The 27,196-nt window shown below is 43.8% G+C and overlaps 2 protein-coding genes across 2 annotated transcripts in view; one reads left to right on the forward strand and one right to left on the reverse strand.

Moving 5' to 3' along the window:
• plod3 (procollagen-lysine, 2-oxoglutarate 5-dioxygenase 3) overlaps nucleotides 1-12,366 on the reverse strand; it is a 13,941-nt gene extending 1,575 nt beyond the window's left edge. Inside the window, exons 1-14 of the mRNA XM_072696317.1 lie at nucleotides 12,155-12,366; nucleotides 8,933-9,024; nucleotides 8,385-8,521; nucleotides 5,874-6,037; nucleotides 5,530-5,642; nucleotides 5,360-5,423; nucleotides 5,019-5,116; nucleotides 4,174-4,275; nucleotides 3,111-3,242; nucleotides 1,541-1,662; nucleotides 1,215-1,319; nucleotides 901-1,026; nucleotides 642-783; nucleotides 430-543 (exon numbers count right to left, since the gene is read on the reverse strand). Coding sequence (XP_072552418.1) covers nucleotides 430-543; nucleotides 642-783; nucleotides 901-1,026; nucleotides 1,215-1,319; nucleotides 1,541-1,662; nucleotides 3,111-3,242; nucleotides 4,174-4,275; nucleotides 5,019-5,116; nucleotides 5,360-5,423; nucleotides 5,530-5,642; nucleotides 5,874-6,037; nucleotides 8,385-8,521; nucleotides 8,933-9,024; nucleotides 12,155-12,221 — 1,578 coding nt within the window. The 5' untranslated portion in view covers nucleotides 12,222-12,366. The remainder of the gene's footprint in view (nucleotides 1-429; nucleotides 544-641; nucleotides 784-900; nucleotides 1,027-1,214; nucleotides 1,320-1,540; nucleotides 1,663-3,110; nucleotides 3,243-4,173; nucleotides 4,276-5,018; nucleotides 5,117-5,359; nucleotides 5,424-5,529; nucleotides 5,643-5,873; nucleotides 6,038-8,384; nucleotides 8,522-8,932; nucleotides 9,025-12,154) is intronic.
• A 10,000-nt stretch (nucleotides 12,367-22,366) lies between these two features.
• Nucleotides 22,367-26,728, forward strand: asgr1a (asialoglycoprotein receptor 1a). Its single transcript, XM_072697311.1, has 10 exons — nucleotides 22,367-22,375; nucleotides 22,449-22,518; nucleotides 22,653-22,751; nucleotides 23,637-23,753; nucleotides 23,856-23,960; nucleotides 25,139-25,210; nucleotides 25,522-25,593; nucleotides 25,683-25,834; nucleotides 26,346-26,455; nucleotides 26,542-26,728. Exons 3-10 carry the CDS (start codon nucleotides 22,661-22,663, stop codon nucleotides 26,696-26,698), a joined length of 876 nt encoding a protein of 291 aa, XP_072553412.1. The 5' UTR covers nucleotides 22,367-22,375; nucleotides 22,449-22,518; nucleotides 22,653-22,660; the 3' UTR covers nucleotides 26,699-26,728.
• Nucleotides 26,729-27,196: the final 468 nt, after the last annotated feature.

Raw genomic sequence — 27,196 nt, forward strand, 5'->3', positions numbered from 1 at the left:
TAAACCCAGGCTGTGTAGTCGAGGGGAGTCAGTTTCACACCCAGTTTGATTTTTCAGACTGAACAGATGTGATTTTTAGCGAGCGTTACTGGAGCGTTCACACCACGCCCGACGCGTTTTATGTCTAATCACTCCAATCACAGGAAGACGTGGATTCCTGGAGCAGCAGCAGCGATGATAAGTTCATTATTTTATCTGCTAAAGCGAAACTCCGCACACACAGGGTTCACCCCACTCTACCACACACACACACCTCATTCAGGAACCACCACTGTACCCGAGCTATTCCTTATGTTCTGCTGCCCATCTTCATGCTCTGATTGGTCAGCCTGATTTAAAACATCTGACAATCCAGAAAACCCAGGGGGCCCCGCAGCGCCGAGACGGTCGAGAGCGCGAGAGAGTGAGAGCGAGGCGAGAGAGCTTTACCAGAGGATTGTCGAATATCTGCCACATGTCCGGATGAAGTCTGCTGGTGTTATAGTTTTTGGTGGAAACCAATCTGCCGAACTCATCTCTATTAGACACAAACATAAACACACCCTGCAACACACACACACACAAACAGTTTTAACACACCTGCGAGAATCAACAAAGGCCTTTATTTTTTTTTACTCAGGTAACCTAATTTCCGAGCACACCTGGTCTCGGACAGCCCTGCAGAAGATCATGTCTGGGTCAGCCCCCTCCTGCTGGAACAGAGAAACATCGGCCAGGCGGGACCGCAAAATGTCCCCTCGGATCAGGAACACCTGCGTTATATACGGGACGTTCCACACACCTCTGCAGTGAGAGAGAGGGAGAGAGAGAGAGATACACCTGAACACTTCAGAGCTACTGTGTGAAGAGCTCTAGCACCCTAACCCGAACACACACACACACACAGGGTGGCAGACTCACACTCGTTTGGCCTGTACAATGTCGATGTAATCCTCAGAGCGAGAGTAAAATCCATCTGGACTCAGAGCGCCCCAGAAATTCGACCAGAGCTTACCATGACGGGACAGCATGGGGGCGATCACTGACCTACAGGAGGAGAAAGAGAGAGACACAGAGAGAGAGATTTAGTTAAACTACACTGTACCTTCACCAGTCAGTGACAGTGTTAGTTTATGAGACTCAACCACAGTTTGTAGTAGTAATGGCATAGTGCGAGAGTGAGTGAGTGGATACGCGAGTGAGTTGGTGAGTGCGCGAGTGAGTGCATTGCTCACTTGTTCTCCTCGATGAGGATCCGCAAGGTGTCTGAGTTGATCAGAGCCACATCAGAGTCGATGCTGAAGTAATAATCACACGAGGGGTCACTCTTACACGCCTCCCTAAACACACACACACACACAAACACATTTAAATTACCTAATTCTTAAAGCAGAATATTCAGAAAAGTGAAAACACAGTTGGTACATAGAAAACACTACAGTGGACATCAAAGCATCAACATCAAACACAATCAAAGACACCGTCATCTACCTAGAACTTCCTCAAACTACCTAGCAACTGTACAAGAAACGTGTGTATGGGAGACAGTGTGTGTACATACACAGCCATGGTTCTAGCTTGGTCATGCTGAAGGTTCTCCTCAGGTCCAACGATGCGAATGTCAGAGAACAGAGAACGATGATGGTTCCAAAAATGCTGCACATGCTGTTCATGATACACAACCTACACACACACACATTAAAAGTCAGTGGTCAGTGAGAGAGTCTACCTGTAATTAACTCTATATAACATTAGAATAAACCCAAATAAACATAAAGTCAGAGGTCAGTGAGAGTGTCTACCTGTAATTAACTCTATATAACATTAGAGATAAACCCAAATAAACATAAAGTCAGAGGTCAGTGAGAGTGTCTACCTGTAATTAACTCTATATAACATTAGAATAAACCCAAATAAACATAAAGTCAGCGGTCAGTGAGAGTGTCTACCTGTAATTAACTCTATATAACATTAGAATAAACCCAAATAAGCATAAAGTCAGGGGTCAGTGAGAGTGTCTACCTGTAATTAACTCTATATAACATTAGAATAAACCCAAATAAACATAAAGTCAGTGGTCAGTGAGTGTCTACCTGTAATTAACTCTATATAACATTAGAATAAACCCAAATAAGCATAAAGTTAGTGGTCAGTGAGAGTGTCTACCTGTAATTAACTCTATATAACATTAGAATAAACCCAAACAAAAATAAAGTCAGTGAGAGTGTCTACCTGTAATTAACTCTATATAACATTAGAATAAACCCAAATAAACAAAGTCAGCAGTCAGTGAGTGTCTACCTGTAATTAACTCTTTATAACATTAGAATAAACCCAAATAAACATAAAGTCAGTGGTCAGTGAGAGTGTCTACCTGTAATTAACTCTATATAACATTAGAATAAACCCAAATAAACATAAAGTCAGTGGTCAGTGAGAGTGTCTAACTGTAATTAACTCTATATAACATTAGAATAAACCCAAATAAACATAAAGGCAATGGTCAGTAAGAGTGTCTACCTGTAATTAACTCTATATAACATTAGAATAAACCCAAATAAACATAATGTAAGTGGTCAGTGAGAGTGTCTACCTGTAATTAACTCTATATAACATTAGAATAAACCCAAATAAACATAAAGTCAGTGGTCAGTGAGAGTGTCTACCTGTAATTAACTCTATATAACATTAGAATAAACCCAAATTAACAAAGTCAGTGGTCAGTGAGAGTGTCTACCTGTAATTAACTCTATATAACATTAGAATAAACCCAAATAAACATAAAGTCAGTGGTCAGTGAGTGTCTACCTGTAATGAACTCTATATAACATTAGAATAAACCCAAATAAACATAAAGTCAGTGGTCAGTGAGAGTGTCTACCTGTAATGAACTCTATATAACATTAGAATAAACCCAAATAAACATAAAGTCAGTGGTCAGTGAGAGTGTCTACCTGTAATGAACTCTATATAACATTAGAATAAACCCAAATAAACATAAAGTCAGCGGTCAGTGAGAGTTGCTGTGTGGTTGCTACACTGCAGAAACAAACAGCTGTCCTCACTCTGCTGAATACTGTTCTGTAAAAGCAGTTGTTATGCTGTGTGTGTTTGTGTGTGTGTGTTCATACGTTGTTGTGTATAAACAGCCTCAGGCGAGTGTGTGGGTAGTTCAGGGTTGCAAGCCTCTCCAGAAACTCCTCCAGAAAAGGAGTTGGCTGCTCTATAAACACCCCTATATAAACCAGCGGCATTTGATCCTCCTACAGTAAACAAACAAACAAACAAACAGAATTACATTACTGTTAAGGTTCTACAGTGTCCTTTTTTTATGTGAAATACTGTAAAATACTGTGGAATTGCCGAGAGGGAGGACAGTGAGGACAGGCGAGCGCAGAGGGGGGACAGGCGAGTGGAGAGGGAGGCCAGGCGAGTGGAGAGGGAGGACAGGGAGGCCAGGCGAGTGGAGAGGGAGGACAGGGAGGCCAGGCGAGTGGAGAGGGAGGCCAGGCGAGTGGAGAGGGAGGACAGGGAGGCCAGGCGAGTGGAGAGGGAGGCCAGGCGAGTGGAGAGGGAGGACAGGGAGGCCAGGCGAGTGGAGAGGGAGGCCAGGCGAGTGGAGAGGGAGGAGAGGGAGGCCAGGCGAGTGGAGAGGGAGGAGAGGGAGGCCAGGCGAGTGGAGAGGGAGGAGAGGGAGGCCAGGCGAGTGGGAAGGGAGGCCAGGCGAGTGGGAAGGGAGGCCAGGCGAGTGGAGAGGGAGGCCAGGCGAGTGGAGAGGGAGGCCAGGGAGACCAGGCGAGTGGAGAGGGAGGAGAGGGAGGCCAGGCGAGTGGAGAGGGAGGCCAGGCGAGTGGAGAGGGAGGCCAGGGAGGCCAGGCGAGTGGAGAGGGAGGCCAGGCGAGTGGAGAGGGAGGAGAGGGAGGCCAGGCGAGTGGAGAGGGAGGCCAGGCGAGTGGAGAGGGAGGAGAGGGAGGCCAGGCGAGTGGAGAGGGAGGCCAGGCGAGTGGAGAGGGAGGCCAGGCGAGTGGAGAGGGAGGCCAGGCGAGTGGAGAGGGAGGAGAGGGAGGCCAGGCGAGTGGAGAGGGAGGAGAGGGAGGCCAGGCGAGTGGAGAGGGAGGCCAGGCGAGTGGAGAGGGAGGAGAGGGAGGCCAGGCGAGTGGAGAGGGAGGACTAGAACTGTGAAGAAATACAGACCGGGATGTCGGTGAGGTACAGCAGATCATCATTGCAGATCCCACAGCCGTTCTCGTATGTCCAGGCTGTGGGAACGTAGTTACCCAGATAATTCAGTTGCAGCTGGAACACACACACACACACACACACTCAGTAAACAAACCACACATGGAGCATGCAGAATTCCAGAGCCAATTCTAAATACAAATGAAGGAGTTAATCATCACTGATTAAACGCAGCCACTCAACACTGATTTCACCTGTTTCAAATGACATCATAACCAGTATAAACCAGTCTAAACCGGTACAAACCAGTCTAAACCAGTACAAACCAGTCTAAACCAGTCTAAACCAGTACAAACCAGTATAAATACAGCATTTCAGCACTGACGTGTTCTCCATCTCCACAGGAAACAGATATTCAGAAAACTGTGAGAAGCGCGAGAAAGCTGCGAGCTCAGTATGAGAAAATACTGTCTACAGTACAGCACCACACACACACATACACACACACACACACACACCACTCTCCAGTACAGAGACAGAGACAGAGAGAGAGACAGAGAGAGAGACAGACAGAGAGACAGAGATAGAGAGAGAGAGAGACAGAGAGAAAGAGGGAGAGAGAGAGGGAGAGAGAGAGGGAAAGAGAGAGGGAGAGAGAGAGGGAGAGAGAGAGAGAGGGAGACAGAGAGAGGGAGACAGAGAGAGGGAGGGAGACAGAGAGAGAGAGACAGAGAGAGGGAGGGAGACAGAGAGAGAGAGTGTGAGAGAGTCAGAGAGAGAGAGACAGAGAGAGAGAGAGACAGAGAGACAGAGAGAGACAGAGACAGAGAGACAGAGAGAGAGAGACAGAGAGTGTTTACCTTTGTTGGTCCGTTTCCGTGGATAACAACAGGAAGTGTATCGTATGCAACGTTACGGGCTCGAACACGTGACTTCTCAAACTTCAGCACTACCTCCTCTGAGTGGTCCCACACACACACACACACACACACACACACACACACACACACACACACACAATAAGTATCTCTTACTTTGTTTCAGAACAGTGGCACTGAGGGTGTTGAGGGGGGTGTTTGCCAATTAATTTACAAGAAGGGAAAAAAATTAAGACTAATTTAAAGAGCAAGAACTCAAACATCACTGTATCACAGTATGTGTGTGTGTGTGTAAGTGTGAGTGTGTGTATGCGAGTGCTCACCAACGGCACCATTAAGGTTCTGGAAAATACGTGATTTATGATCCAGCGTCATGTTGAACTTAGTCTGAGAGAGAGAGAGAGAGAGAGAGAGAGAGAATTAAAAGTGTAGCCTGGTCAGGTATACTCTCACACACTCACACACACTCTCACACACTCTCACACACTCTCACCCGCTGTTCTTTGTCCAGGTAGATGAGTGTGTAGAAGAGCTGATCATCATCGTTGTCTCTGTGTTTCCACTGCTGCACAATCTCAAAGATTTCAGGAGCATAGCCAATAAAACCTACACACACACACACACACACACACACACGCACACGCACACACTTCGATTACCAGTCATGACTCAAAGCCCTCAGAGAAACAGACTGGTTTAGTCTTCTGAAAAAAAACCTGATTGATCAGAACACATTCATATACACACACACACACACACCCTCTCACGCGCGCACACTGACACACACACACTCTGACACACGCGCACTCTGACACACGCGCACACACACTCTCACACCTCCAGAGTTCAGGTAGCGTTTTCCAGAGTGGACGGGCGGATATTTAGGAGCCAGTTTCTGGTCAGGCCAGCAGAACCCCTCAGCAGAGAAAACCACCCGGTGTTTAAAACGGGAGAACTTCCACAAGAGCTCCTCTGGACCTCCAGCCAGGATTACATCATAACTACAGAGAGAGGGGATCTTCATCATCACCATCATCATCACTGTGATTAGCACAACGGTCTTCACCATCACAACACAACCCACCCAGGAGTGCCCATCTACATCTGTCTATAAATGTTCAGTTCTGCAGACTTGAACACACCTCAGTCTAACCCCACTTTACTCCCAGTCTAACCCCACTTTACTCCCAGTCTAACCCCACTTTACTCCCAGTCTAACCCCACTTTACTCTCAGTCTAACCCCACTTTACTCCCAGTCTAATCCCACTTTACTCTCAGTCTAATCCCACTTTACTCCCAGTCTAACCCCACTTTACTCCCAGTCTAACCCCACTTTACTCCCAGTCTAATCCCACTTTACTCCCAGTCTAATCCCACTTTACTCCCAGTCTAACCCCACTTTACTCCCAGTCTAACCCCACTTTACTCTCAGTCTAATTTCACTTTACTCCCAGTCTAACCCCACTTTACTCCCAGTCTAACCCCACTTTACTCCCAGTCTAACCCCACTTTACTCCCAGTCTAACCCCACTTTACTCCCAGTCTAATCTCACTTTTTCCTCAGTCTAATTCCACTTTACTCCCAGTCTAAGCTCACTTTTTTCTCAGTCTAATCCCACTTTACTCTCAGTCTAATCCCACTTTACTCCCAGTCTAACCCCACTTTACTCCCAGTCTAACCCCACTTTACTCCCAGTCTAACCCCACTTTACTCTCAGTCTAATTCCACTTTACTCCCAGTCTAAACTCACTTTTTCTCAGTCTAATCCCACTTTACTCCCAGTCTAACCCCACTTTACTCTCAGTCTAATCCCACTTTACTCTCAGTCTAATTCCACTTTACTCCCAGTCTAACCCCACTTTACTCTCAGTCTAATCCCACTTTACTCTCAGTCTAACCCCACTTTACTCCCAGTCTAACCCCACTTTACTCCCAGTCTAACCCCACTTTACTCTCAGTCTAATCCCACTTTACTCTCAGTCTAATCCCACTTTACTCTCAGTCTAATCCCACTTTACTCCCAGTCTAATTCCACTTTACTCCCAGTCTAACCCCACTTTACTCCCAGTCTAACCCCACTTTACTCCCAGTCTAATTCCACTTTACTCCCAGTCTAACCCCACTTTACTCTCAGTCTAATCCCACTTTACTCCCAGTCTAATCCCACTTTACTCTCAGTCTAATCCCACTTTACTCTCAGTCTAATTCCACTTTACTCCCAGTCTAACCCCACTTTACTCCCAGTCTAATTCCACTTTACTCCCAGTCTAATTCCACTTTACTCCCAGTCTAAGCTCACTTTTTTCTCAGTCTAACCCCACTTTACTCCCAGTCTAATTCCACTTTACTCCCAGTCTAAGCTCACTTTTTTCTCGGTCTAATCCCACTTTACTCCCAGTCTAACCCCACTTTACTCTCAGTCTAATCCCACTTTACTCTCAGTCTAATCCCACTTTACTCCCAGTCTAATTCCACTTTACTCCCAGTCTAACCCCACTTTACTCCCAGTCTAACCCCACTTTACTCCCAGTCTAACCCCACTTTACTCCCAGTCTAACCCCACTTTACTCTCAGTCTAATCCCACTTTACTCCCAGTCTAACCCCACTTTACTCTCAGTCTAATCCCACTTTACTCTCAGTCTAATTCCACTTTACTCCCAGTCTAACCCCACTTTACTCTCAGTCTAATCCCACTTTACTCTCAGTCTAACCCCACTTTACTCCCAGTCTAACCCCACTTTACTCCCAGTCTAATTCCACTTTACTCCCAGTCTAAGCTCACTTTTTTCTCAGTCTAACCCCACTTTACTCCCAGTCTAATTCCACTTTACTCCCAGTCTAAGCTCACTTTTTTCTCGGTCTAATCCCACTTTACTCCCAGTCTAACCCCACTTTACTCTCAGTCTAATCCCACTTTACTCTCAGTCTAATCCCACTTTACTCCCAGTCTAATCCCACTTTACTCCCAGTCTAATCCCACTTTACTCCCAGTCTAACCCCACTTTACTCCCAGTCTAATTCCACTTTACTCCCAGTCTAACCCCACTTTACTCCCAGTCTAACCCCACTTTACTCCCAGTCTAATTCCACTTTACTCCCAGTCTAATCCCACTTTACTCCCAGTCTAATTCCACTTTACTCCCAGTCTAATCCCACTTTACTCCCAGTCTAATCCCACTTTACTCCCAGTCTAAGCTCACTTTTTTCTCGGTCTAATCCCACTTTACTCCCAGTCTAACCCCACTTTACTCCCAGTCTAATCCCACTTTACTCCCAGTCTAACCCCACTTTACTCCCAGTCTAACCCCACTTTACTCCCAGTCTAATCTCACACACACTACTCACCTGTCGACAAAGAGGATGACCGTGTTTTGTTTCTCTTTGTGTTTCTGCATCTCTTTCTTCAGCCACCGAACCTTCTGTCCTCCACCCACAGTTTTAGCAACATCACCTCCTCTCCACTCCTGCCCCAGTCCCAGAACCTGCACGCGCACACACACACAGTTTACACACCACCCCTCACTTTTCCTCCAATCACAATATATACAGTGCTAACCCCCTTAAAAGTCCTCAGATTGGTCTGGATTAGAAACCCAGCTCTTGTTGTCCTGGGTTAGGGTTAGGCTCATTATTCACTAAACTCATTATTCACCAGTAACCCCCCCGAATCTTAAACTGAATCAGTCAGCCAGAAAGTCTGATTACAGAATCTGATACTGAAAATAAAGGGATCATCAAGACTTTCTACTTCTGAATCTTACAAAGAAACAAACACAGCGGTTCTGAGCCGCTTCTGAGACACTAACTAGGCAGATCCTCAGTAAAGACTGCTGCAGCTTTTAGGGGGTTAAAAACTTTTGGGAGTGAAGATGGAAGGACTGATGGTGGAGAACCTTCACAGTGTAGTTGAATTCTCGAGTCGTCCTCATGAACCGGTTAAAGCCATCCGTCTCTTCTGTAGCAGCGGTTATCACCAATAACTCATCTGGAGGGGTGAGAGAGAGAGTCAAGTCAAGTCAAGTGGGTTTTATTGTCATTTCAGCTCCATACAGAGAACACAGTGAAACCAAACAACGTTCCTGCAGGACCCTGGAGCAACACAGACACAGTGCATACAGAACACAAGTGCAGCACAGTACAAGACCAGAGGATAATAAATAATGACGGTAGTGTGCAAGTTGTGCAATGTGCGATAAATAGAGTCCAGTGAGGTAGTAAAGTAGAAAAGGTAGAGGTAGAGGTAGTGAGAGAGAGAGAGAGAGAGAGAGAGAGGTAGAGAGAGAGAGGTAGAGGTAGAGAGAGAGAGAGAGGTAGAGGTAGTGAGAAAGGTAGAGGTAGAGAGAGAGAGAGGTAGAGAGAGAGAGAGAGAGAGGTAGAGAGAGAGAGGTAGAGGTAGAGAGGGAGGTAGAGGTAGAGACAGAGAGAGAGGTAGAGACAGAGAGGTAGAGAGAGAGACAGAGGCAGAGAGAGAGAGAGAGAGAGGCAAAGAGAGAGAGAGAGACAGAGAAAGGTAGAGGTAGAGAGAGGTAGAGGTAGAGAGAGAGAGAGGTAGAGAGAGAGAGAGGGGTAGAGGTAGAGAGAGAGAGAGAGAGAGACAGAGAGAGGGGGAGAGGTAGAGGTAGAGAGAGGTAGAGAGAGAGACAGAGAGAGAGAGAGAGGTAGAGAGAGAGAGACAGAGAGAGAGGTAGAGAGAGAGAGAGGTAGAGAGAGAGGTAGAGAGAGAGAGAGAGACAGAGAGAGAGGTAGAGAGAGAGAGAGAGACAGAGAGAGAGGTAGAGAGAGAGAGACAGAGAGAGAGGTAGAGAGAGAGAGAGGTAGAGAGAGGTAGACAGAGAGAGAGGTAGAGAGAGAGAGAGAGACAGAGAGAGAGGTAGAGAGAGGTAGACAGAGAGAGAGGTAGAGACAGAGAGAGAGGTAGAGAGAGAGAGAGAGACAGAGGCAGAGAGAGAGAGAGAGACAGAGAAAGGTAGAGGTAGAGAGAGAGGTAGAGGTAGAGAGAGAGACAGAGAGAGGGGGAGAGGTAGAGGTAGAGAGAGAGACAGAGGCAGAGAGAGAGAGGTAGAGAGAGAGAGAGGTAGAGAGAGAGAGGTAGAGGTAGAGAGGGAGGTAGAGGTAGAGACAGAGAGGTAGAGGTAGAGAGAGAGACAGAGGCAGAGAGAGAGAGAGAGAGAGAGACAGAGAAAGGTAGAGGTAGAGAGAGAGGTAGAGAGAGAGGTAGAGAGAGAGAGAGAGAGAGAGAGAGAGACAGAGAGAGAGGTAGAGAGAGAGAGAGGTAGAGAGAGGTAGACAGAGAGAGAGGTAGAGAGAGAGAGAGAGACAGAGAGAGAGGTAGAGAGGTAGAGAGAGGTAGACAGAGAGAGAGGTAGAGACAGAGAGAGAGGTAGAGAGAGAGAGAGAGACAGAGGCAGAGAGAGAGAGAGAGACAGAGAAAGGTAGAGGTAGAGAGAGAGGTAGAGGTAGAGAGAGAGACAGAGAGAGGGGGAGAGGTAGAGGTAGAGAGAGAGAGAGGTAGAGAGAGAGACAGAGGTAGAGGTAGAGAGAGAGACAGAGGCAGAGAGAGAGAGGTAGAGAGAGAGAGAGGTAGAGAGAGAGAGGTAGAGGTAGAGAGGGAGGTAGAGGTAGAGACAGAGAGGTAGAGGTAGAGAGAGAGACAGAGGCAGAGAGAGAGAGAGAGAGAGACAGAGAAAGGTAGAGGTAGAGAGAGAGGTAGAGGTAGAGAGAGAGAGAGGTAGAGAGAGAGAGAGAGGTAGAGACAGAGAGAGAGGTAGAGGTAGAGAGAGAGACAGAGGCAGAGAGAGAGAGGTAGAGAGAGAGAGAGGTAGAGACAGAGACAGAGAGAGAGGTAGAGGTAGAGAGAGAGACAGAGGCAGAGAGAGAGAGGTAGAGAGAGGTAGACAGAGAGAGAGGTAGAGAGAGAGAGAGACAGAGAGAGAGGTAGAGGTAGAGAGAGGGGTAGAGAGAGAGAGAGACAGAGAGAGAGGTAGAGAGAGAGAGGGGTAGAGAGAGAGAGAGACAGAGAGAGAGGTAGAGGTAGAGAGAGGGGTAGAGAGAGAGAGAGACAGAGAGAGAGGTAGAGAGAGAGAGGGGTAGAGAGAGAGAGAGACAGAGAGAGAGGTAGAGGTAGAGAGAGGGGTAGAGAGAGAGAGAGACAGAGAGAGAGACAGAGAGAGAGGTAGAGGTAGAGAGAGGGGTAGAGAGAGAGAGAGACAGAGAGAGAGACAGAGAGAGAGGTAGAGGTAGAGAGAGGGGTAGAGAGAGGTAGAGAGAGAGAGAGAGACAGAGAGAGAGACAGAGAGAGAGGTAGAGGTAGAGAGAGGGGTAGAGAGGTAGAGAGAGACAGAGAGAGAGGTAGAGAGAGAGACAGAGAGAGAGGTAGAGAGAGAGAGAGACAGAGAGAGAGGTAGAGGTAGAGAGAGGGGTAGAGAGAGAGAGAGACAGAGAGAGAGGTAGAGGTAGAGAGAGGGGTAGAGAGAGAGAGAGACAGAGAGAGAGGTAGAGAGAGAGAGGGGTAGAGAGAGAGAGAGAGAGAGAGAGAGAGAGACAGAGAGAGAGAGAGGTAGAGAGAGGGGTAGAGAGAGAGTGTATGATTGGTTAATAAGCGCTTGAACTGAAATGGAAAGATAAACAGCTCTGAGGGTCTGAACCGGACTGCAGACCCCCAGTCAGAACACACTCCTACTCTGTTAAGAAAACAAAGGGGTTCTTTAAGGGTTCTAAGCGACTCACTGCGGGTGAAGAACTCGTATCGCGGTGTGATCTGAGCTCACACACAGGTCAGTCGGGTTAGTTTAGTATAGAGGTCAGTTTGTCCTGCAGGGTCAATAACAGGAGGCAACTGGATCAGAACGAAGATTAATCGCCAACTTTTTGGCGAATCTGCTGCTCCCTCTCGGAACTGGCCGGTCCACCTTAAACAGGGCAGGAGCTCCAGTGGGCTCGAGCTGCTGACCCGTTAAAGGCGGAAATGAGAGGAAACGACATGAAGGAACTTCAGTAAAAGTTCTTAACATAATCATCCCATCAGACCAACACTGTCCAGCAGTACCACACACTCCTAACACCACCAGATCCACCGGTTCAGACCCAGTGGGTCAGCACAGCTTGATGAGGCTTACCTGTTTCCCCCGCGACCCCGGGCAGCAGCGCGCACACGACGGACAGCCACAAAGGCACGAGCCTCATTCTGACCCCCACACTGAAGCCCCGATTACTGTAAAAGTCCTTTTCTGCAGAAAGAGCGAGGACACCGAACCGAACCGAACCGAACCGAACCGGGCAGGCGCGCGCCTAAACTCCGTTAGCTTAAAGCTCTGCGAATATCTGCGCGAGAGGAATGCAGCCTGCAAAAAAATCCAACTTCCGCTCCTTCAGCCAATCCCAAAGCGGAAAGCGCAAACATTGGCGGCCGAGAGAAGCTTACTGACCAATCAGAGGCGGACAAATAGGATTTGTAGGTTTTTGTTGTAAAGCCACGCCCCCGAGCAGAGGAATGTTCCGGAATACGGCGATGCCACGTTTCAACAGCTGCACGTTTTGACTGATGTTTTACTGTGTTACTGTATTACTGCACAGTCTGACTGTGTTACTGTATTACTGCACAGTCTGACTGTGTTACTGTATTACTGCACAGTCTGACTGTGTTACTGTATTATTACACAGTCTGACTGTGTTACTGTATTACTGCACAGTCTGACTGTGTTACTGTATTACTGCACAGTCTGACTGTGTTACTGTAAAACTGCAGTCTGACTGTGTTACTGTATTACTGCACAGTCTGACTGTGTTACTGTATTATTACACAGTCTGACTGTGTTACTGTATTACTGCACAGTCTGACTGTGTTACTGTATTACTGCACAGTCTGACTGTGTTACTGTAAAACTGCAGTCTGACTGTGTTACTGTATTACTGCACAGTCTGACTGTGTTACTGTATTACTGCACAGTCTGACTGTGTTACTGTATTATTACACAGTCTGACTGTGTTACTGTATTATTACACAGTCTGACTGTGTTACTGTATTACTGCACAGTCTGACTGTGTTACTGTATTACTGCACAGTCTGACTGTGTTACTGTAAAACTGCAGTCTGACTGTGTTACTGTATTACTGCACAGTCTGACTGTGTTACTGTATTACTGCACAGTCTGACTGTGTTACTGTATTATTACACAGTCTGACTGTGTTACTGTATTATTACACAGTCTGACTGTTACTGTATTACTGCACAGTCTGACTGTGTTACTGTAAAACTGCAGTCTGACTGTGTTACTGTATTACTGCACAGTCTGACTGTGTTACTGTATTACTGCACAGTCTGACTGTGTTACTGTATTATTACACAGTCTGACTGTGTTACTGTATTATTACACAGTCTGACTATGTTACTGTATTACTGCACAGTCTGACTGTGTTACTGTATTATTACACAGTCTGACTGTGTTACTGTATTATTACACAGTCTGACTGTGTTACTGTATTACTGCACAGTCTGACTGTGTTACTGTATTATTACACAGTCTGACTGTGTTACTGTATTACTGCACAGTCTGACTGTTAATGTAATACTGCACAGTCTGACTGTGTTACTGTATTATTACACAGTCTGACTGTGTTACTGTATTATTACACAGTCTGACTGTGTTACTGTATTACTGCACAGTCTGACTGTGTTAATGTAATACTGCACAGTCTGACTGTGTTACTGTATTACTGCACAGTCTGACTGTGTTACTGTATTACTGCACAGTCTGACTGTGTTACTGTATTATTACACAGTCTGACTGTGTTACTGTATTACTGCACAGTCTGACTGTGTTACTGTATTACTGCACAGTCTGACTGTGTTAATGTAATACTGCACAGTCTGACTGTGTTACTGTATTATTACACAGTCTGACTGTGTTAATGTAATACTGCACAGTCTGACTGTGTTACTGTATTACTGCACAGTCTGACTGTGTTAATGTAATACTGCACAGTCTGACTGTGTTAATGTAATACTGCACAGTCTGACTGTGTTACTGTAATACTGCACAGTCTGACTGTGTTACTGTATTATTACACAGTCTGACTATGTTACTGTATTACTGCACAGTCTGACTGTGTTACTGTATTATTACACAGTCTGACTGTGTTACTGTATTATTACACAGTCTGACTGTGTTACTGTATTACTGCACAGTCTGACTGTTAATGTAATACTGCACAGTCTGACTGTGTTACTGTATTATTACACAGTCTGACTGTGTTACTGTATTATTACACAGTCTGACTGTGTTACTGTATTACTGCACAGTCTGACTGTGTTAATGTAATACTGCACAGTCTGACTGTGTTACTGTATTATTACACAGTCTGACTGTGTTACTGTATTATTACACAGTCTGACTGTGTTACTGTATTACTGCACAGTCTGACTGTGTTACTGTAATACTGCAGTCTGATTGTGTTACTGTATTACTGCACAGTCTGACTGTTACTGTAAAACTGCAGTCTGACTGTGTTACTGTATTATTACACAGTCTGACTGTGTTACTGTATTACTGCACAGTCTGACTGTGTTACTGTATTATTACACAGTCTGACTGTGTTACTGTATTATTACACAGTCTGACTGTGTTACTGTATTACTGCACAGTCTGACTGTGTTAATGTAATACTGCACAGTCTGACTGTGTTACTGTATTATTACACAGTCTGACTGTGTTACTGTATTACTGCACAGTCTGACTGTGTTACTGTATTATTACACAGTCTGACTGTGTTACTGTAAAACTGCAGTCTGACTGTGTTACTGTAATACTGCACAGTCTGACTGTGTTACTGTATTACTGAACAGTCTGACTGTGTTACTGTAATACTGCAGTCTGACTGTGTTACTCTATTACTGCACAGTCTGACTGTGTTACTGTATTATTACACAGTCTGACTGTGTTACTGTATTATTACACAGTCTGACTGTGTTACTGTATTACTGCACAGTCTGTTACTGTAATACTGCAGTCTGACTGTTACTGTATTACTGCACAGTCTGACTGTATTACTGCACAGTCTGACTGTGTTACTGTAATACTGCACAGTCTGACTGTGTTACTGTAATACTGCAGTCTGACTGTGTTACTGTATTACTGCACAGTCTGTGTTACTGTAATACTGCACAGTCTGACTGTATTACTGCACAGTTTGACTGTGTTACTGTAATACTGCAGTCTGACTGTGTTACTGTATTACTGCACAGTCTGACTGTGTTACTGTATTACTGCACAGTCTGACTGTGTTACTGTATTATTACAGTCTGTGTTACTGTATTACTGCACAGTCTGACTGTGTTACTGTATTATTACACAGTCTGACTGTTACTGTATTACTGCACAGTCTGACTGTGTTACTGCACAGTTTGACTGTGTTACTGTAATACTGCAGTCTGACTGTGTTACTGTATTACTGCACAGTCTGACTGTGTTACTGTATTACTGCACAGTCTGACTGTGTTACTGTATTATTACAGTCTGTGTTACTGTATTACTGCACAGTCTGACTGTGTTACTGTATTATTACAGTCTGTGTTACTGTAATACTGCAGTCTGACTGTGTTACTGTAATACTGCAGTCTGATTGTGTTACTGTATTACTGCACAGTCTGACTGTGTTACTGTATTACTGCAGAGTATGACTGTTACTGTATTACTGCACAGTCTGACTGTGTTACTATATTACTGCAGTCTGACTGTGTTACTGTATTATTACAGATTGTGTTACTGTATTACTGCACAGTCTGACTGTTACTGTATTATTACACAGTCTGACTGTGTTACTGTATTATTACACAGTCTGACTGTGTTACTGTATTATTACACAGTCTGACTGTGTTACTGTAAAACTGCAGTCTGACTGTGTTACTGTATTATTACACAGTCTGACTGTGTTACTGTATTATTACACAGTCTGACTGTGTTACTGTATTACTGCACAGTCTGACTGTGTTACTGTAAAACTGCAGTCTGACTGTGTTACTGTATTACTGCACAGTCTGACTGTGTTACTGTATTACTGCACAGTCTGACTGTGTTACTGTATTATTACACAGTCTGACTGTGTTACTGTATTATTACACAGTCTGACTATGTTACTGTATTACTGCACAGTCTGACTGTGTTACTGTATTATTACACAGTCTGACTGTGTTACTGTATTATTACACAGTCTGACTGTGTTACTGTATTACTGCACAGTCTGACTGTGTTACTGTATTATTACACAGTCTGACTGTGTTACTGTATTACTGCACAGTCTGACTGTTAATGTAATACTGCACAGTCTGACTGTGTTACTGTATTATTACACAGTCTGACTGTGTTACTGTATTACTGCACAGTCTGACTGTGTTAATGTAATACTGCACAGTCTGACTGTGTTACTGTATTACTGCACAGTCTGACTGTGTTACTGTATTACTGCACAGTCTGACTGTGTTACTGTATTATTACACAGTCTGACTGTGTTACTGTATTACTGCACAGTCTGACTGTGTTACTGTATTACTGCACAGTCTGACTGTGTTAATGTAATACTGCACAGTCTGACTGTGTTACTGTATTATTACACAGTCTGACTGTGTTAATGTAATACTGCACAGTCTGACTGTGTTACTGTATTACTGCACAGTCTGACTGTGTTAATGTAATACTGCACAGTCTGACTGTGTTACTGTATTACTGCACAGTCTGACTGTGTTACTGTATTACTGCACAGTCTGACTGTGTTACTGTATTATTACACAGTCTGACTGTGTTACTGTATTACTGCACAGTCTGACTGTTAATGTAATACTGCACAGTCTGACTGTGTTACTGTATTATTACACAGTCTGACTGTGTTACTGTATTATTACACAGTCTGACTGTGTTACTGTATTACTGCACAGTCTGACTGTGTTAATGTAATACTGCACAGTCTGACTGTGTTACTGTATTACTGCACAGTCTGACTGTGTTACTGTATTACTGCACAGTCTGACTGTGTTACTGTATTATTACACAGTCTGACTGTGTTACTGTATTACTGCACAGTCTGACTGTGTTACTGTATTACTGCACAGTCTGACTGTGTTAATGTAATACTGCACAGTCTGACTGTGTTACTGTATTATTACACAGTCTGACTGTGTTAATGTAATACTGCACAGTCTGACTGTGTTACTGTATTACTGCACAGTCTGACTGTGTTAATGTAATACTGCACAGTCTGACTGTGTTAATGTAATACTGCACAGTCTGACTGTGTTACTGTAATACTGCACAGTCTGACTGTGTTACTGTATTATTACACAGTCTGACTATGTTACTGTATTACTGCACAGTCTGACTGTGTTACTGTATTATTACACAGTCTGACTGTGTTACTGTATTATTACACAGTCTGACTGTGTTACTGTATTACTGCACAGTCTGACTGTTAATGTAATACTGCACAGTCTGACTGTGTTACTGTATTATTACACAGTCTGACTGTGTTACTGTATTATTACACAGTCTGACTGTGTTACTGTATTACTGCACAGTCTGACTGTGTTAATGTAATACTGCACAGTCTGACTGTGTTACTGTATTATTACACAGTCTGACTGTGTTACTGTATTATTACACAGTCTGACTGTGTTACTGTATTACTGCACAGTCTGACTGTGTTACTGTAATACTGCAGTCTGACTGTGTTACTGTATTACTGCACAGTCTGACTGTTACTGTAAAACTGCAGTCTGACTGTGTTACTGTATTATTACACAGTCTGACTGTGTTACTGTATTACTGCACAGTCTGACTGTGTTACTGTATTATTACACAGTCTGACTGTGTTACTGTATTATTACACAGTCTGACTGTGTTACTGTATTACTGCACAGTCTGACTGTGTTAATGTAATACTGCACAGTCTGACTGTGTTACTGTATTATTACACAGTCTGACTGTGTTACTGTATTACTGCACAGTCTGACTGTGTTACTGTATTATTACACAGTCTGACTGTGTTACTGTAAAACTGCAGTCTGACTGTGTTACTGTAATACTGCACAGTCTGACTGTGTTACTGTATTACTGAACAGTCTGACTGTGTTACTGTAATACTGCAGTCTGACTGTGTTACTCTATTACTGCACAGTCTGACTGTGTTACTGTATTATTACACAGTCTGACTGTGTTACTGTATTATTACACAGTCTGTTACTGTAATACTGCAGTCTGACTGTGTTACTGTATTACTGCACAGTCTGTTACTGTAATACTGCAGTCTGACTGTTACTGTATTACTGCACAGTCTGACTGTATTACTGCACAGTCTGACTGTGTTACTGTAATACTGCACAGTCTGACTGTGTTACTGTAATACTGCAGTCTGACTGTGTTACTGTATTACTGCACAGTCTGTGTTACTGTAATACTGCACAGTCTGACTGTATTACTGCACAGTTTGACTGTGTTACTGTAATACTGCAGTCTGACTGTGTTACTGTATTACTGCACAGTCTGACTGTGTTACTGTATTACTGCACAGTCTGACTGTGTTACTGTATTATTACAGTCTGTGTTACTGTATTACTGCACAGTCTGACTGTGTTACTGTATTATTACACAGTCTGACTGTTACTGTATTACTGCACAGTCTGACTGTGTTACTGCACAGTTTGACTGTGTTACTGTAATACTGCAGTCTGACTGTGTTACTGTATTACTGCACAGTCTGACTGTGTTACTGTATTACTGCACAGTCTGACTGTGTTACTGTATTATTACAGTCTGTGTTACTGTATTACTGCACAGTCTGACTGTGTTACTGTATTATTACAGTCTGTGTTACTGTAATACTGCAGTCTGACTGTGTTACTGTAATACTGCAGTCTGATTGTGTTACTGTATTACTGCACAGTCTGACTGTGTTACTGTATTACTGCAGAGTATGACTGTTACTGTATTACTGCACAGTCTGACTGTGTTACTATATTACTGCAGTCTGACTGTGTTACTGTATTATTACAGATTGTGTTACTGTATTACTGCACAGTCTGACTGTTACTGTATTATTACACAGTCTGACTGTGTTACTGTATTATTACACAGTCTGACTGTGTTACTGTATTATTACACAGTCTGACTGTGTTACTGTATTACTGCACAGTCTGACTGTGTTAATGTAATACTGCACAGTCTGACTGTGTTACTGTATTATTACACAGTCTGACTGTGTTACTGTATTACTGCACAGTCTGACTGTGTTACTGTAAAACTGCAGTCTGACTGTGTTACTGTATTATTACACAGTCTGACTGTGTTACTGTATTACTGCACAGTCTGACTGTGTTACTGTATTATTACACAGTCTGACTGTGTTACTGTATTATTACACAGTCTGACTGTGTTACTGTATTACTGCACAGTCTGACTGTGTTAATGTAATACTGCACAGTCTGACTGTGTTACTGTATTATTACACAGTCTGACTGTGTTACTGTATTACTGCACAGTCTGACTGTGTTACTGTATTATTACACAGTCAGACTGTGTTACTGTAAAACTGCAGTCTGACTGTGTTACTGTAATACTGCACAGTCTGACTGTGTTACTGTATTACTGCACAGTCTGACTGTGTTACTGTAATACTGCAGTCTGACTGTGTTACTGTATTACTGCACAGTCTGACTGTGTTACTGTATTATTACACAGTCTGACTATGTTACTGTAAAACTGCACAGTCTGACTGTGTTACTGTAATACTGCAGTCTGACTGTGTTACTGTATTACTGCACAGTCTGACTGTGTTACTGTAATACTGCACAGTCTGACTGTATTACTGCACAGTCTGACTGTGTTACTGTAATACTGCAGTCTGACTGTGTTACTGTATTACTGCACAGTCTGACTGTGTTACTGTAATACTGCACAGTCTGACTGTATTACTGCACAGTCTGACTGTGTTACTGTAATACTGCAGTCTGACTGTGTTACTGTATTACTGCACAGTCTGACTGTTTTACTGTATTATTACACAGTCTGACTGTGTTACTGTATTATTACAGTCTGTGTTGCTGTATTATTACAGTCTGTGTTACTGTATTACTGCACAGTCTGACTGTGTTACTGTATTATTACACAGTCTGACTGTTACTGTAATACTGCAGTCTGACTGTGTTACTGTAATACTGCAGTCTGATTGTGTTACTGTATTACTGCACAGTCTGACTGTGTTACTGTATTACTGCAGAGTATGACTGTGTTACTGTATTACTGCACAGTCTGACTGTGTTACTATATTACTGCAGTCTGACTGTGTTACTGTATTATTACAGTCTGTGTTACTGTATTACTGCACAGTCTGACTGTGTTACTGTAATACTGCAGTCTGACTGTGTTACTGTATTACTGCACAGTCTGACTGTGTTACTGTATTACTGCACAGTCTGACTGTGTTACTGTATTATTACAGTCTGTGTTACTGTATTACTGCACAGTCTGACTGTGTTACTGTATTATTACACAGTCTGACTGTTACTGTATTACTGCACAGTCTGACTGTGTTACTGCACAGTTTGACTGTGTTACTGTAATACTGCAGTCTGACTGTGTTACTGTATTACTGCACAGTCTGACTGTGTTACTGTATTACTGCACAGTCTGACTGTGTTACTGTATTATTACAGTCTGTGTTACTGTATTACTGCACAGTCTGACTGTGTTACTGTATTATTACAGTCTGTGTTACTGTAATACTGCAGTCTGACTGTGTTACTGTAATACTGCAGTCTGATTGTGTTACTGTATTACTGCACAGTCTGACTGTGTTACTGTATTACTGCAGAGTATGACTGTTACTGTATTACTGCACAGTCTGACTGTGTTACTATATTACTGCAGTCTGACTGTGTTACTGTATTATTACAGATTGTGTTACTGTATTACTGCACAGTCTGACTGTTACTGTATTATTACACAGTCTGACTGTGTTACTGTATTATTACACAGTCTGACTGTGTTACTGTATTATTACACAGTCTGACTGTGTTTCTGTATTACTGCACAGTCTGACTGTGTTAATGTAATACTGCACAGTCTGACTGTGTTACTGTAATACTGCAGTCTGACTGTGTTACTGTATTACTGCACAGTCTGACTGTGTTACTGTAATACTGCACAGTCTGACTGTATTACTGCACAGTCTGACTGTGTTACTGTAATACTGCAGTCTGACTGTGTTACTGTATTACTGCACAGTCTGACTGTTTTACTGTATTATTACACAGTCTGACTGTGTTACTGTATTATTACAGTCTGTGTTGCTGTATTATTACAGTCTGTGTTACTGTATTACTGCACAGTCTGACTGTGTTACTGTATTATTACACAGTCTGACTGTTACTGTAATACTGCAGTCTGACTGTGTTACTGTAATACTGCAGTCTGATTGTGTTACTGTATTACTGCACAGTCTGACTGTGTTACTGTATTACTGCAGAGTATGACTGTGTTACTGTATTACTGCACAGTCTGACTGTGTTACTATATTACTGCAGTCTGACTGTGTTACTGTATTATTACAGTCTGTGTTACTGTATTACTGCACAGTCTGACTGTGTTACTGTAATACTGCAGTCTGACTGTGTTACTGTATTACTGCACAGTCTGACTGTGTTACTGTATTACTGCACAGTTTGGCTGTGTTACTGTATTATTACAGTCTGTGTTACTGTATTACTGCACAGTCTGACTGTGTTACTGTAATACTGCAGTCTGACTGTGTTACTGTATTACTGCACAGTCTGACTGTGTTACTGCATTATTGCACATTCTGAATGTGTTACTGAATTACTGCACAGCCTGACTGTGTTACTGTGTTACTGCACAGTCTGACTGTGTTACTGCATTACTGCACATCCTGACTGTATTACTGTATTATTACAGTCTGACTGTGTTACTGTATTACTATTATTATTATTATCATGAGTCTTAAATAAACAAATATGGCAAAACATTTAAATATATAAATGACATTTCAAACTTATTAATAAGCAAGAGGACTGGAGGTCTGGGGAGCTAAATTGTCACCAAGAAGCTGAATCACACAAACACACACACACACACACACACACACACACACACACACACAGGATGATTCTGTACTTTGCTAAGTTCATCAGTTTGTTTGGCTGAGTAAATATGATCACCCTCTACATGTTCCTCTTACACACACACACACACACAGCTCAAGGTACAAGGTGTACTCACCATAGAGCACACACACCTACACACACTGTGCTGTGGTCTGTGGAGGGTTCTCCTGGAGTGGTGAGTTCTGTGAGACTTTTCTTAAAGTTTTACGGATGAAGCTGAACTTTACTCTGCTGCTGTCTGATCTCAGGCAAAGATCAAAGGAGGAAACAGACCAGATCCTTTTGGAGAAACAGGATTGAAATCTGGATCTTATTACAGTGTGAGACGTTCCAGAGCGCTGCAGGTTTAATTGCGCTTGATTGACATTGTGTGGAAATCAAAAGCTCAGAGAATTGGTTTGGTCCTGAATCTGGATCTAACTGTGTGTTTGTGTGTGTGTGTGTGTGTGTAGACTTCATCATGAGGCACTCTACAGGAGAGAGCAGCTCCAACAGCAACGAATACCATGACGAGTTGGACAACACCGACACCAAAGCCATTTGGAGAAAAGGTGTGTGTGTGTGTCTTCTGTCTGTGTGTTAGGGTGTTGGTGGTGTTGAGGGTGCTGATGGTGGTGGTGTTGATGGTGGTTGTGTTGGGGTGTTGAGGGTTCAGGGTGGTGGTGTTGATGGAGAGTTTAGAAAGAAGTTCAGATCTAACTCATCTGTTATGTTTTGTGTGTTTGTATGCGTGTGTGTGTTTTGTGTGTGTGTGTTTTGTGTGTGTGTTTTGTATGTTTTTGTGTGTGTGTGTGTTTTGTGCATGTGTTTTTTGTGTGTTTTGTATCTTTTATGTTTGTATGTGTTTTTTGTGTTTGTTTTTGAATGTTTTGTGTGTGTGTTTTTGTGTTTGTGTGTGTTTTATGTTTTTGTGTGTGTGCATGTATGCATGTGTGTTTTGTATCTTTTATGTTTGTATGTGTGTTTTTTGTGTGTGTTTTTGAATGTTTTGTGTGTGTGTTTTTGTGCTTGTGTGTGTTTTATGTTTTTGTGTGTGTGCATGTGTGCATGTGTGTTTTTGTGTTTGTGTGTGTTTTATGTTTTTGTGTGTGTGCATGTGTGTTTTGTATATTTGTTTCTGTGTGTGTGTTTGATGTTTGAGTGTGTGTTTTTGTTTGTGTGTGTATTTTATGTTTATGTGTATTTATGTGTATGTTTTTGTGTTTGTGTGTTTTTCTTTTTGTGTGTTTTATATTTGTTTCTGTGTGTGTTTTGTGTGTGTGTGTGTGTTTTATGTTTTCGTGTGTGTTTTATGTTTTGTGTGTGTGTGCGTTTTATATTATTTTGTGTGTTTGTGTTGTGTGTTTTATATTTTTGTGTGTGAGTGTTTTGTATATTTGTTTCTGTGTGTGTGTTGTATGTTTTTGTGTGTTTTATGTTTGTGTGTGTGTCACCAGACACTGTCTCCAGATTAGCTGTGGTGCCCCCTGCTGGTCAGTCTCGGTGGAGTTTTTGTTTGTTTGGATTTTCAGTCATTTTGCTTTTGATCCTGATTATCTCCATCTCTGTGACAAGTGAGTGAAACACACACACACACACACACACACAGAGTCTGCTTTACACACACTTCCTCTCACTCCTGCCTGCTGTGTGTGTGTGTGGGGGGGGGGGTGTAGAAGTGCAAATGGACAGGAAATTGTCAACTGTAGAAAAAGAAATCAACAATCTGACCCAAACGCTGCTGTCAATCACCGCCAGAATCCAGAGCCTGGACAAACACGGTACGGACACACTCAGCACACACACTCAGCACACACACACTTACACACATCGGCCTCTATACACTGCTCAAAGAAATAAAGGGAGCACTCAAATTACACATTCTAGATCTGAATGAATGAAATATTCTCATTGAATACTCTGTTCTGTACGAAGTTGAATGTGCTGACAACAAAATCAAAGCCTCCGCCAACTCCTGGACAGTCTGTGGTGCAACATGACGTTGGTGGATGGAGCGAGACATGATGTCCCAGATGTGCTTAATCGGATTCAGGTCTGGGGAACGGGCAGGCCAGTCCATAGCTTCAATGCCTTCATCTTGCAGAACCTGCTGACACACTCCAGCCACATGAGGTCTAGCATTGTCCTGCATTAGGAGGAACCCAGGCCCAACCGCACCAGCATATGGTCTCACAAGGGGTCTGAGGATCTCATCTCAGTACCTAATGGCAGTCAGGCTACCTCTGGCGAGCACATGGAGGGCTGTGCGGCCCTCCAAAGAAATGCCAGCCCACACCATTACTGACCCACTGCAGACCGGTCATGCTGAAGGATGTTGCAGGCAGCAGATCGCTCTCCACAGCGTCTCCAGACTCGGTCACGTCTGTCACATGTGCTCAGTGTGAACCTGCTTTCATCTGTGAAGAGCACAGGGCGCCAGTGTCTCATGCTACCTGTCTCATGCTACCACGAGTGTGAAAGCACCACCAACATTCAAAAGTGATCAAAACATCAGCCAGAAAGCATAGGTACTGAGAAGTGGTCTGTGGTCCCCACCTGCAGAACCACTCCTTTATTGAGTGAGTTTTGCTAATTGCCAATAATTTCCACCTGTTGTCTATTCCATTTGCACAACAGCATGTGAAACTGATTGTCAATCAGTGTTGCTTCCTAAGTGGACAGTTTGATTTCACAGAAGTTTGATTTACTTGGAGTTATATTGTGTTGTTTAAGTGTCCCCTTTATTTTTTTGAGCAGTGTAATATAACTATACACTTCTAAGCCAGTTCCATAGCTACAGTTTAACCGCGGTTTAGGATCAACGTAGCAACCCCCTGAGATTCCATAGCAACCTTACGGCCCTACAGTATTACTGTATACCTACATTACTGTCTCACAGTTTGTGTGTGTGTGTGTGTGTGTGTGTGTGTGGGTGTTTGTGTGTATGTGTGTGTGTTAGGCGAGTTCATGCAACAGAAAGTCAGTCAGATGGGGCTGAACCTGAACACGCTGCAGGAGAGATCTGAAGACAGTAAGTGTCTGAACTAACCTGTTTAGCGAACAGCTCAAATGAGCTGTTAGCTCGTCTGCAGTAAGCTGTTGGTCCCGCTAGTTCAGCTCCTCCAGCTTATTTTTCAAAGATGAGCGTAGCCCCGCCCTCTAGTTTTCTATTGGCTCCAACTCCCAAAGGTTTGCAAATTTGTGGGGTTCAAAGCAAATTCCTTTTTTGCAATGTTTCGTTTTCCTTTTCATTCATATTTGGTGTGACCACAGCTTTACCCGTTATCCTGCGCAAGATAAACGTTTTTACGTGGTGTGTGTGTGTGTGTGTGTTTGTGTGAGTGTCTTTTAATGTGGACAGAATTGAGGGGTTTGCGTCTCAGCTGAAATGTCTCTTCAACAAACTCAACAACGGTGAGCCGAACAGCCGTTTGTGTAAAACTCAATTCCCAACATTCAGCTGCTCTCAGATCCTCAGCTGCAGTGTCTGTGTGTGTGTGTAGAAACCCAGGATCAGTGCTGTCCGCTGCAGTGGTCAGTGTTCTCTAAACACTGCTATTATTTTTCTGATTATGGGATGTCGTGGCACCGAGCACGAGATGAGTGTGAGAACATGAAAGCAGAACTGCTGATCCTGAAGAGCCGAGAGGAGAAGGTTCATAACACCCAACACCACCCACTAACCAGACACCAACCAACACCACCCACTAACCCAACCTCACCCACTAACCAGACACTACCCACCAACCAGACACCACCCACTAACCAGACACCAACCAACACCACCCACTAACCCAACCTCACCCACTAACCAGACACTACCCACCAACCAGACACCACCCACTAACCAGACACCAACCAACACCACCAGCTAACCAGACACCACCCACTAACCCAACAACGCCCAACACCATCCACTAACCAGACACCACCCACTACCCTAACAACACCCAACTCCAGCCACTAACCCAACAACACCCAACATCACCCACTAACCCAACAACACCCAACACCACCCACTAACCCAACATCACCCAACACAACCCATTAACCCAACAACACCCAACGCCTATAAGCCCTTACAAAAACCTGTGTATAAGTATGTGTCACACTGTTTATCTGTGATAATCGATAATCTGTGTGTGTGTGTGTGTGTGTGTGTGTAGGAGTTTGTTATCCAGCGTACAATGCCGTATTATTATTGGCTGGGTCTGAGTGATGAGAGAACAGGAGAGTGGGAGTGGCTTGATGGAACTCCGTATGTAATTGACAAGCGGTGAGTGTGTGTTTGTGAGATGCAAAGAGAGCATATTTGTCAGTGTGTGTGTTCAGATTCATTTGAATGTGTGTGTGTGCAAGCAGTGAGTGGATGCCTGGTCAGCCTGATGACTGGCGGCTTCATGGTCTGGGGGGAGGAGAGGACTGTGCTCACTTCCACATGGATGGCCGATACAATGATGACCACTGCAGCCGGGATTACAGATTTGTCTGCAAAGCTCACACACACACCATACACTAACACACACTCACAAACGCACACACACACACACACACACACACACCATACACTAACACAGACTCACAAACACACACACCATACACTAACACACACTCACAAACGCACACACACACACCATACACTAACACACACTCACAAACACACACACACACACACCATACACTAACACACACTCACAAACACACACACCATACACTAACACACACTCACAAACGCACACACACACACACCATACACTAACACACACTCACAAACACACACACCATACACTAACACACACTCACAAACGCACACACACACACACCATACACTAACACACACTCACAAACACACACACACCATACACTAACACACTCACAAACACACACACCATACACTAACACACGCTCACAAACGCACACACACACACACACACACCATACACTAACACACACTCACAAACACACACACCATACACTAACACACACTCACAAACGCACACACACACACCATACACTA

This window comes from Salminus brasiliensis, chromosome 14 (assembly GCF_030463535.1).
Source record: "Salminus brasiliensis chromosome 14, fSalBra1.hap2, whole genome shotgun sequence".
Lineage (NCBI taxonomy): Eukaryota > Metazoa > Chordata > Actinopteri > Characiformes > Bryconidae > Salminus > Salminus brasiliensis.